Source organism: Gavia stellata, chromosome 4 (assembly GCF_030936135.1).
Source record: "Gavia stellata isolate bGavSte3 chromosome 4, bGavSte3.hap2, whole genome shotgun sequence".
In the NCBI taxonomy this organism is placed as follows: Eukaryota; Metazoa; Chordata; class Aves; order Gaviiformes; family Gaviidae; genus Gavia; species Gavia stellata.
The window spans coordinates 48,645,874-48,655,617 of NC_082597.1; the positions used below are offsets into that span (position 1 = coordinate 48,645,874).

At 49.3% G+C, this 9,744-nt stretch overlaps 1 protein-coding gene across 1 annotated transcript; it reads right to left on the reverse strand.

Moving 5' to 3' along the window:
• Positions 1-1,832: 1,832 nt before the first annotated feature.
• LOC132316889 (uncharacterized protein C12orf50 homolog) lies at positions 1,833-4,523 on the reverse strand (the record flags this gene model as incomplete). The annotated part of the gene is made up of 3 exons (XM_059816071.1): positions 4,470-4,523; positions 3,723-3,846; positions 1,833-1,987 (listed from the first exon to the last, which is right to left on the reverse strand). Coding segments are annotated over exons 1-3 (333 nt in total), but the record flags the coding sequence as incomplete, so codon positions are not given.
• Positions 4,524-9,744: the final 5,221 nt, after the last annotated feature.

Consider the following 9,744-nt stretch of genomic DNA (forward strand, 5'->3'; position numbering starts at 1 on the left):
CTTTAATATTTCTCTGTATGATAACTGAAAAATACAAAGCCTTTTCATCTGAACTAGGGATAGTCTCACAAACATAACGATACTGAAAGCATTTTAACTTGTACGCATTTCTACGCTTGCGTTTTTGCATCATCCTACTCAAATCTGTTTTACATAATTATCAAGATTTTATCCCTAAAATTTACACAAAATAAGCAACAATATAATTTTTTTAGTAAAAGTAGCAGGTCAGCCCAAATGAGAGACTTAAACTACATTCCTGACCTTAGGATGGTTAAAATTAGACTACATAAATCTGGACCGTGAAGTAAAATTATACGAAAGACCTATGTTGTGTATCTCGGGCAAGTATACATAGGGTTAATAGCCCATTTCTACCTTTTCCATCTACAATCGATGCAGGTAGTCACCATGTGTGTGACACTACGTGTATCTATATCTATATATAGATGGGGAAAAATTAATGAAGTATTTTTACGCTCTTTGTAACATGCTCTCTTCTGTTGTCACTAAATTAAGAAAGGGGGGAGGAGGGGCAAACTGTGTAATAGTTTCTCCCTGTAACAGTAAGTTTAAAAGCGGTAAACGTTGTCCAAGATGAAAAGTACTTGCCTTTCTGCAAGTCTCGCTCGGTAGCTTCCAAGGGTGATAGCTCATTTTCCCGAGGTGAAGACACAGTTCTTCTTGATTGGTGTTTGTGAGGGTACCGAATCCTGTAATACTCTCCTAAACATTCACGAGGAGGGAAAAAAAAAAAAAAAAAACAACGTTTACTATAGTGGCATCATTGCTGTTGAGGGAGGAGTGACTAATTTCAGATTTACCAGATGTATAGCATATTTCCTTTATTGCTCTTTCCTCTTGAATGTCTTCAGCAGTCTTAGGCACCCGATTAGAAACATCTGTAGGAAATATTTTTAAAAGATTTTACTAGATAGCTATACAAAGACCTGCAACAATTCTTAATAATCAAAGACCATAGTGAATTTCGTTTCGGTCACGATTTGTTTTTTTCTGACTGCAACCTCTGCTTCTGGACAGAAAAGTGATTCCTTAACAGTAGGTGTTTCCAAGTGCAATAAGAATTGCAGTTACAAGACATATTAAGAAGCAAATGCTTGTGGATTTAACGTGATTCAGAAACATCTTCAGGACTCATTGTCAAAATAAGCCATCATTTACACCCAAAAGGAAATCTTCTGATTAAACCTGTCATCAGGGAGTGCTTGTGACGAAACCTCTGCCCAACGTTACTATCCTGTAATGTCTGCCGGCAGAGCTGGCATTACATCACTTTTTATATTGTTTAAATTAATGTGGCTTACTCAGCCTAAAACCGAGTTAGAAACCACGAACAGGCAGCCCTGCCCGCCAACCTGGAGGGCAGGGGGATGGTGCAAAGCAACTTGGGGCTGCCTGAGAACTAGCGCGGTAATTTGCGGAGTGAACGCGTGAGAGTAGGCCATTCTCTCACTTTCCCTCGCTGGGAACGGGCAATTGGTTCCTTCCCTAGGAATCTCTCATCTCAAGGGAGATACAGTCACAGCTTAGAAGTACCTCCTAAGCTTGTAAACTTGTAGTTTTGTCCCCAAATTTTGAGAAATTTTGAAGGGTCTTTGGTGTCCATCTGAATTGTGGATCACATTTTAAACTCTATTAAATGAAAAAGAGCTATGTGAATTAGCTGGAAACTATTTCAAAAACTTGTCAACAACTCGCTTCTAAAAATGTAATGGTTATTATAATAAATCGGTTGCGAAGTACGTTGCAAGAGTCGAAAAAACCCATTCTAGTTCCTTGTAAAAGGAAGAAAAAAACTGTTTACAGTTCTCTTCCTCTTCATCGTCCTCTTCATCCTCTTCGCTGTTGACATTTATAATCAGTGGAGGGTGAATTGGTGGTAAAATATTCTCTCGCTTTCTGAGTGATTCTCGACGAAGGGTTGGATGTAGAATCCCTTCTTGGACACCCTCTTGCAATGGGACATCTGCAGAAAAGAACATCAAATTTATTTTTTTTAAGGAGGGAACTAGAACATGAAATCCAGGTTCAGACCAGCAGGTATGGGTTTGAAATCATTATGACGTTGAAGGAATCATTAAATAGACTGATTGTGCCTTTTAGGCAACACCTTCTGCGGAGGCTGGCAAACGAGCATCTTCCAACTACAGAAAGTATGAGAAAACAGAGAGATACTTACAACATAGGGAAACGTGTGATTAGTAATACCTGGGCTGAAGTGAGTAAATGAGTTTAGGACCCCACCTGTGAAAATATTTTAAACATGCTGAATAATAGGCAGGCCTGTATCACTCCCCATGGCATCGATTTTGAAGAATTTAGCAGTGCTAAGCACAGGATTACCCATTTTTAGCTTGTAGACATTTTTCTCTATCAACATTTTCTGAATCACAACTCTCTTTACTACGTACAAGCTGTAGATTTTGAGAAAGAAGATGAAGTTCCTGAAAATCATTTACGCTTAATTAGAAGGAAATCAGCAAAGATATTCTTTTCCTTAGGAATTTATATCTACCCACGACGTTTGCAGCAAAACTATTTCAGTACGGGGGTAGCATTTTCTGAGAGCCGGGAAATGCAACGGACTGAAAATTAAAATGATGAAAAATGGTGAGTCTATCTGTATTGTTCAAGCTGACCAATTTGCAACTCTAGGTACAATCAGGATTCTGTGCATTATATTGAAAATACTGAGGTTGGATATGTTTCCCAGCTTTAAAGAAAGAAGATGAAGCATGGGCATTTTCTCTTATTCCGGTTGTTGTTATGCTTGTGAATTTGTACATATTGCAGTAACAAGGAAGAGGGTTGGGTCCATTTTCTCGTTCTGATTGTTGGATGCTGCTCTTTCTTACACAGGATGCCCTTGTCCATAGTGCCTCTTGGGCAGTGTCTCTGACTCACACCACACCCAAAAGCGTGCCTACGTGGTGTGTACGACAGCACTAGCTGCCAGGGGCCGGTGCTGTGGATGTGGGAACTGTACTAAAAGCGGTATGGGCGCTCATAGAAACAGCACTCAAGTTCTTGCCTTGGTCCTGGGTGGCTAGTTAGGCTCAACATGCCCAGATATGAGAGGCTGCCTTTTCCGGGGGGAATTTCAGGAACACGAGGTGTTTGCTTCTGACTCGAGGGCTTGCTGGACTTCTCTTACGACACCTGTCCACAGCTCTGGAGATAAGGCCCCTGAATCGGATGATATCTAGACAAGGGGTGTCTCACCCATGTAACATGTTGTGCTCTATCAACAGATACGGCTACTAGGGGCCCTACCAACCTCCTCCCCCCACCGCACACACTACTTTTCCTTTCTCTTAAATGATTTCCTGCCTACTAACCATTTTCACTACTAGAGAGATTTACTCTAGCAAATACCCAAGTAAAGCAACGTTTTCACTCCATGGATCTTAGCAACGTAAACTGCCGTTTGTGACTTCATCTCTCATCACTCATAGGTAGGGAGATCCGTAACGTGACAGCTAAGCAAATCCATACGGCGACCCTAGACAATTGCCAATGCAATTCCTTTCTTGGCCTCGAACTTGCTGGGATAGCAAATCAGACCTGATGATTGATTTGCCGTGGTACATTTCTTGACCTTAATATATATTACGTCAGCACTGGAAGTAAGCCCTGGAGGGGCATTTTCGTGTCTTTACTTACTCTAACGAACAAATTGTTGAGAAAATACTTTTACTCACTGTTACTAGGTGGCAAAAAAAGTCCATTTATATTACGAGGCTTGCTATGATGGAAGGCGCAATTGATCCTCGCACAGCCTGAGGGTTGTGTTTCCCAGAAGCAGGAGATGTTGCGGTACTTTTGCTGCAGGAGAAGACAGTTCTCAGACAGTGTAAATATCACCATGAAAATGGACTAAATGGATTAATACACGGTGCACTGCAGTGAGCAGAGGACTAAGATTTTGTGGGACCACGCTCTGATATTTTAGAACGTTTGAGGTTATCTTTACCCTGAACAGATACACTCAGGTTTATATCCTGGATGTGAACGACATCCCAGCTGAGAGCTGTAAATGCCAGGTTGCCGGTTATTTCTCAGTGAGTTTCCCCCAGTGCTGGAACGGATGCAATAACGAAGAGCCCTACAGCCAGCCCTGGATTTTCACCAGGTGGAATATAATTACTTCTTTGAAGAACAAACCCATTTTGGAGGACGTTGTTTTAAATAACTGATTTTGCGCCATCTTTAACGTATGTGTTCCCTGAGTGCCTGAGCCTGAGTTCACCGGAGAAATTGTCCATAGTTTAGATGATCATTAGCTCTTCACACGACTTCCGACCATCAGAGCCTTGATCTACAGATGCTGCCATGACCCAGGCAGAGTGGCATATCAGCTTCTAAGTTTACATAACAAGCCTCCCTTTCAACACGGATATATCAAGAAAATCAAGGATACAAACCACTCTAAAATCTACAGCAGTTACCTGTGCGTAGGGGGCGTGGAAATGGAAATAGCGGTCGTTCCCAACTGCGGCCATTTTCACCTCTCGTGCTTCTCCTCCACTCTCCTAATACTGGCAGAACATACACATGAAAACGTTAGAGCTGTCAACACTGAGGCAAATCGTAATCTTATCCTGAAAGCAGTAGCTTTCTTTCAAAAACTGGACCTTCAGAACCTTAGCTCTGGTGCTTTTTTCAAACAAAACCCCAACGGGCAGCGAAATATGCTTGGATGAAGGAGGCGGTACCTTCTCCAGGCTTGCTGAACCGACGAAGGCAGTTGCTAGCCGGTATAGAATGTTACAGTTCCACGGTGGTACCTTCTCCAGGCTTGCTGAACCGACAAAGGCAGTTGCTAGCCGGTATAGAATGTTACAGTTCCACGGTTGCCAACCGCTCCTCCAGCTCGTGACATCAGCATGATGGCGCTCTGTGGCCTGTCCAGCTTGAACATCTTCCTTTACCTCCATTGCTTCAGCGTAAAGTAGGGGAAATCGGACCGTTGCAAAGAGTCTCCCATTCCGGTGTTTCCTTAACGTAAAACGGAACAAACCCGTTTGGCGGGGCTTAAATAATACCCAACGTCTTGCCGTAGGAACTGCGGTCTTAGAAACAGATCTTTGACACCACAAAGACAAACCTTATTCTCTGACTATTTTTTAACCACCATCCCTGTGCCCAGTGTTTTTCTGACTCTACCTCTTTCTTTGGATGGAGAAACTTGCTGCTTCCTGTTAGTACACTGTTAGCTGTTAACTGCTTACAGTGTTGGGGTTCATTGCTTTTTCTGGCTTCCATGACGTCCACGGCCACAGCTCAAGCAGAAAGAACAGCGTACGCTTGTGTCCCTAATTAACGCCTCTGTTCTCATTCAGGTCCTAGGCTGCCTCGGAACACAAAGTATCGAGGGGGGGGAAATGAAGTTTCAGTCCTGGAAAATGGTGAGGCATACTGGTATCGCCAGGACATGGGGTCAGATTTACAACACTGAGTGACATCAGTGACTTGGAGACGAACACTTCAGGTGCCAGTGACTCCGTGGGCACAAATGGTAGAAGGCTGGCTCAGCGGTGGTTACACCCAAGCCGGGGGAGAAGTACGAAGACACTGAAACGACTGGAAGTCGTCTGGTCTCTCTAGGAGCCTACCAATTTGCTTGTAACTCGGGTATCAGCGGATGGCCCGAAGACTAACCGGAAAGGAAAATACCGCATGCCTGACCACTGGGACTTTGCCACTGGAATAAAGTGATTTCTACAGGAATGACCTCACCTAAGTACAGAACGAAACTGCTCACTGGCAGCAAGGTGGGCAGTACTGGCGAGAGCTGTGAACAGAGAAGCGATGGGAAAAGGCTCCCACAGTTCTGCAAGCCCTACAACTGACTGGGGCACACAGGGGAAGGGAAGTTCAGAGAAGCAGACGAGGGCCGTGAGTAATGAACTCTCAGTGGGCAGGAGCAGCCTTTGGAAGAAAGTGTTACCACTGCCAAGAGCTACCCAAACAGGGGCCCTCTGCAGCTGTATAGCTGTGCCTAAATGAGGCACAGAAGCAGGTACGGCCAGGAGGAATTAATTCTGTACTGGGTTTGCGTGGCCAGGAGGAATTAATTCTGTACTGGGTTTGCGTGGCCAGGAGGAATTAATTCTGTACTGGGTTTGCGTGGCCGGGTTTTGGTAGCGGGGGGGGGGGCTGGAGGGGCGGCCTCTGTGAGAAGCTGCTGGAGAGCTTCTATCCCATGTCCGATAGAGCCAATGCCAGCCGGCTCCAAGGCGGACCCGCCGCCGGCCAAGGCTGAGCCCCTCAGCGACGGTGGTAGTGCCTCTGCGATAACATGTTTAAGAAGGGGGAGAAACTGCTGGGCAACAGCAGCCGGAGAGGGGAGCGAGAATATGTGAGAGGAACAGCTCTGCAGACGCCAAGCTCAGTGAAGGAGGAGGGGGAGGAGGTGCTCCAGCGCCGCAGCAGAGATTCCCCTGCAGCCCGTGATGAAGACCATGGTGAGGCAGGCTGTCCCCCCGCAGCCCATGGAGGTCCACGGTGGAGCAGGTATCCACCTGCAGCCCGTGGAGGACCCCACGCCAGAGCAGGTGGATGCCCGAAGGAGGCTGCGACCCCGTGGGAAGCCCGTGCTGGAGCAGGCTCCCGGCAGGACCTGCGGCCCCGTGGAGAGAGGAGCCCACGCTGGAGCAGGTTTGCTGGCAGGACTTGTGACCCCACGGGGGACTCATGCTGGAGCAGTTCGTGAAGAACTGCAGCCCGTGGGAAGGGCCCACGTTGGAGAAGTTCGTGGAGCACTGTCTCCCGCGGCGGGGACCCCAGGCCGGAGCCGGGGAAGAGTGTGAGGAGGAAGGAGCGGCAGAGACAAGGTGTGATGAACTGAGCGCAACCCCCATTCCCCGTCCCCCTGCGCCGCTCGGCGGGGGGGAGGCAGAGGAAAATCAGGAGTGAAGCTGAGCCCGGGAAGAAGAGAGGGGTGGGGGGAAGGTGTTCCGAGATTTCGTTTTTCTCGCTCATAACCCTACTCGGATGTGCTTGGTAACAGATTCATTTCCCCGAGCCGAGTGTGTTTTGCCGGTGACGGTAACGGGTGCGTGATCTCTCCCTGTCCTTATCTCGACCCAGGAGCCTTTCGTTGTGTTTTCCCGCCCCTGCCCGGCTGAGGAGGGGAGCGATAGAGCGGCCTCGGTGGGCACCTGGCGTCCAGCCAGGGTCAAGGCAGCACACGTTCAAAGGCTGTACAGCGAGGCAGAGAGCCTGGGTAACGGCAGGAGGCAGCTGTCCCGGCGGAGGCAGAATGAGACCCAGCGAGGTCCCCACAGCCTGGGGCCAGGGCATCCATGCCCCAGGCCCGGGCGTGCGGCACCCCGGGAAGCAGAAAAGGCAGCCTGAGGAAAGGCTGCCAGGCCAGGGGAACGGCACCGCCAACGGCGAAGGGCCGCGGCCACCTCAGCCCGGCGCCGAGCACAGCCGGGGCGGGGCGGGGCGGGGCGGGGCGGCCCTGCCAGGGCGGGGGCCGCCGCTGTGGGAAGCGGAGGTGCCCCAGGCCCGCGGCCGGGCTGGGCGGCGGAGAGCGGCGGAGCCACCGCCCCGCTGAGGGCTGCTGGAGAGAGGCGCCCGCGCCCCGCCCCGCCCCGCCCCGCCCCGCCGTCCCCGCCGCCCAGGTGCGTCGCGGCGCTCCTGGCGGGCGGGAGGCGACGGACTCCATTTCCCGACGCGCCCCGCGGCCGCGGGGCGGCGCAGGCGCAGTTCCGGCTCGGCGCTGGGCCGGCGGCGGGAGCCTTGGGCTGGAAGCCGTGTAGTTGATATGCAAAGTCGTCTCTAAGTGCTAAGTTCTTCTAGATTTCACTCTCTAAAATACATGAAGTATGGTTTAAGTGAACATGCCAATCGAGGAACTGTTCCAGTTTTAAAGTTTCCTATCCGTAAAGCTTCCTTGCACACTAGAACTTGTATAATAAAGGGCGTCTGATTTCCGTGGGGAGGATTAAAAGAAGCATGGAGGTTGGGAGGAAACGAGAAGACTGTGGTTCGTTGCACCACTGCGGCTCTTGCCTCTACCTGAAATTGTAAGGAAACTTTGTATTAAACTAGGCGAGACTCTACAGCTAGATTTTTACATTCATCCGCAGTAGTTAATTGAGGACTTTAAATAGTGTCTTTGGATATAAAATTTCCCTGGTGGCAAATGAGAATTCGTACCTTTCCTTTTATGTAGTTGATTCTGCTGGTTTTATCCCTCTGGAAACTCCAGGGCCACCCTATCCGTGGGCCAGGCTGGATGGACAACCCAACAAGCAGGCTGCAAAAAGGTTTAAACGATTCTAGTATCTCAGGACTTATTTTCACGTCGTGTTAGTTTAAAGCAGCGGGGGGGGGTCTGTCATGCAGCGAGTGTGTGAAAGCACAGAAATGCAATCTTTAGGGCCTCGCTGCATGAAATGTTGAATATCCTCAGTAGCCTTTGACTCCGCTTTGGGGCCCTAACGACAGAGACAACCAGGCAGAAGGGGATGAAGTAGTCTAACAGGGGATGCACCTGTGATCTGGAAAACAGGCACGTATTTTTATTACTTTCATGGACCTTGGTGCCTTTGAAGCTGTGGAAGGGAGCGGTAAGGTCTCCCCTCAGCCTCCTTTTCTCCAGGCTAAAGAACCCCCGTTCCCTGAGCCCCAGCACGGCACAGCACAGCCTGCGCCTGCACAGGCTCGCTGTGTTGTGGATCGGTCACTCCTCCATGCACAGGGCGCTGCCGGTTATGGGGTTGGGGGTGGGAATGGGAGAGAGGAAGATGCTTTGTTGATCTGAGGTGCAGAGTTTTCTGCAAATAACTTCAAAGTTGAACGATGAGTTCAAAAAAGGCATACTTCATGCTTGTCAAGCCAACGTAGTCAAAGCTCACAGAATCACAGAATGATAGGGGTTGGGAGGGACCTCTGGAGATCATCTAGTCCAACCCCCCCGCCAGGGCAGGTTCACAGGTTCATTCCAGATTGCACAGGAATGCGTCCAGGTGAGTTCTGAATATCTCCAGAGAAGGAGACTCCACAACCTCTCTGGGCAGCTTGTGCCAGTGCTCTGCCACCCTCAAAGTAAAGAAGTGCCTCCTCATGTTTAGATGGAACTTCCTGTGATGAAGTTTGTGCCCGTTACCTCTCGTCCTGTTGCTGGGCATCACGGAAAAAAGACTGGCCCCATCCTCCTGGCACCCACCCCTTAAGTATTTATCAGCATTAATAAGATCCCCCCTCAGTCTTCTCTTCTCCAGACTAAAAAGACCCAAGTCCCTCAGCCTTTCCTCATAAGAAAGATGTTCCAGTCCCCTAATCATCTTCGCAGCCCTTTGCTGTACCCTCCCCAGCAGTTCCCTGTCCTTCTTGAACTGGGGAGCCCAGAACTGGACACAGTACTCCAGGTGCGGCCTCACCAGGGCAGGGCAGAGCAGAGTGGGAGGATAACCTCCTTCGGCCTGCTAGCCACACTCTTCTTGATGCACCCCAGGATGCCGTTGGCCTTCTTGGCCACAAGGGCACATTGCTGGCTCATGGTCATCCCGTTGTCCCCCAGGACTCCCAGGTCCCTTTCCACAGAGCTGCTCTCCAGCAGGTCAGCCCCTGACCTGTACTGATGCATGGGGTTATTCCGCCCCAGGTGCAGTACCCTACGTTTGCCTTTGTTGAATTTCATGAGGTTCCTCTCTGCCCAACTCTCCAGCCCATCCAGGTCACGCTGAATGGCAGCGCAGCCTTCCGGTG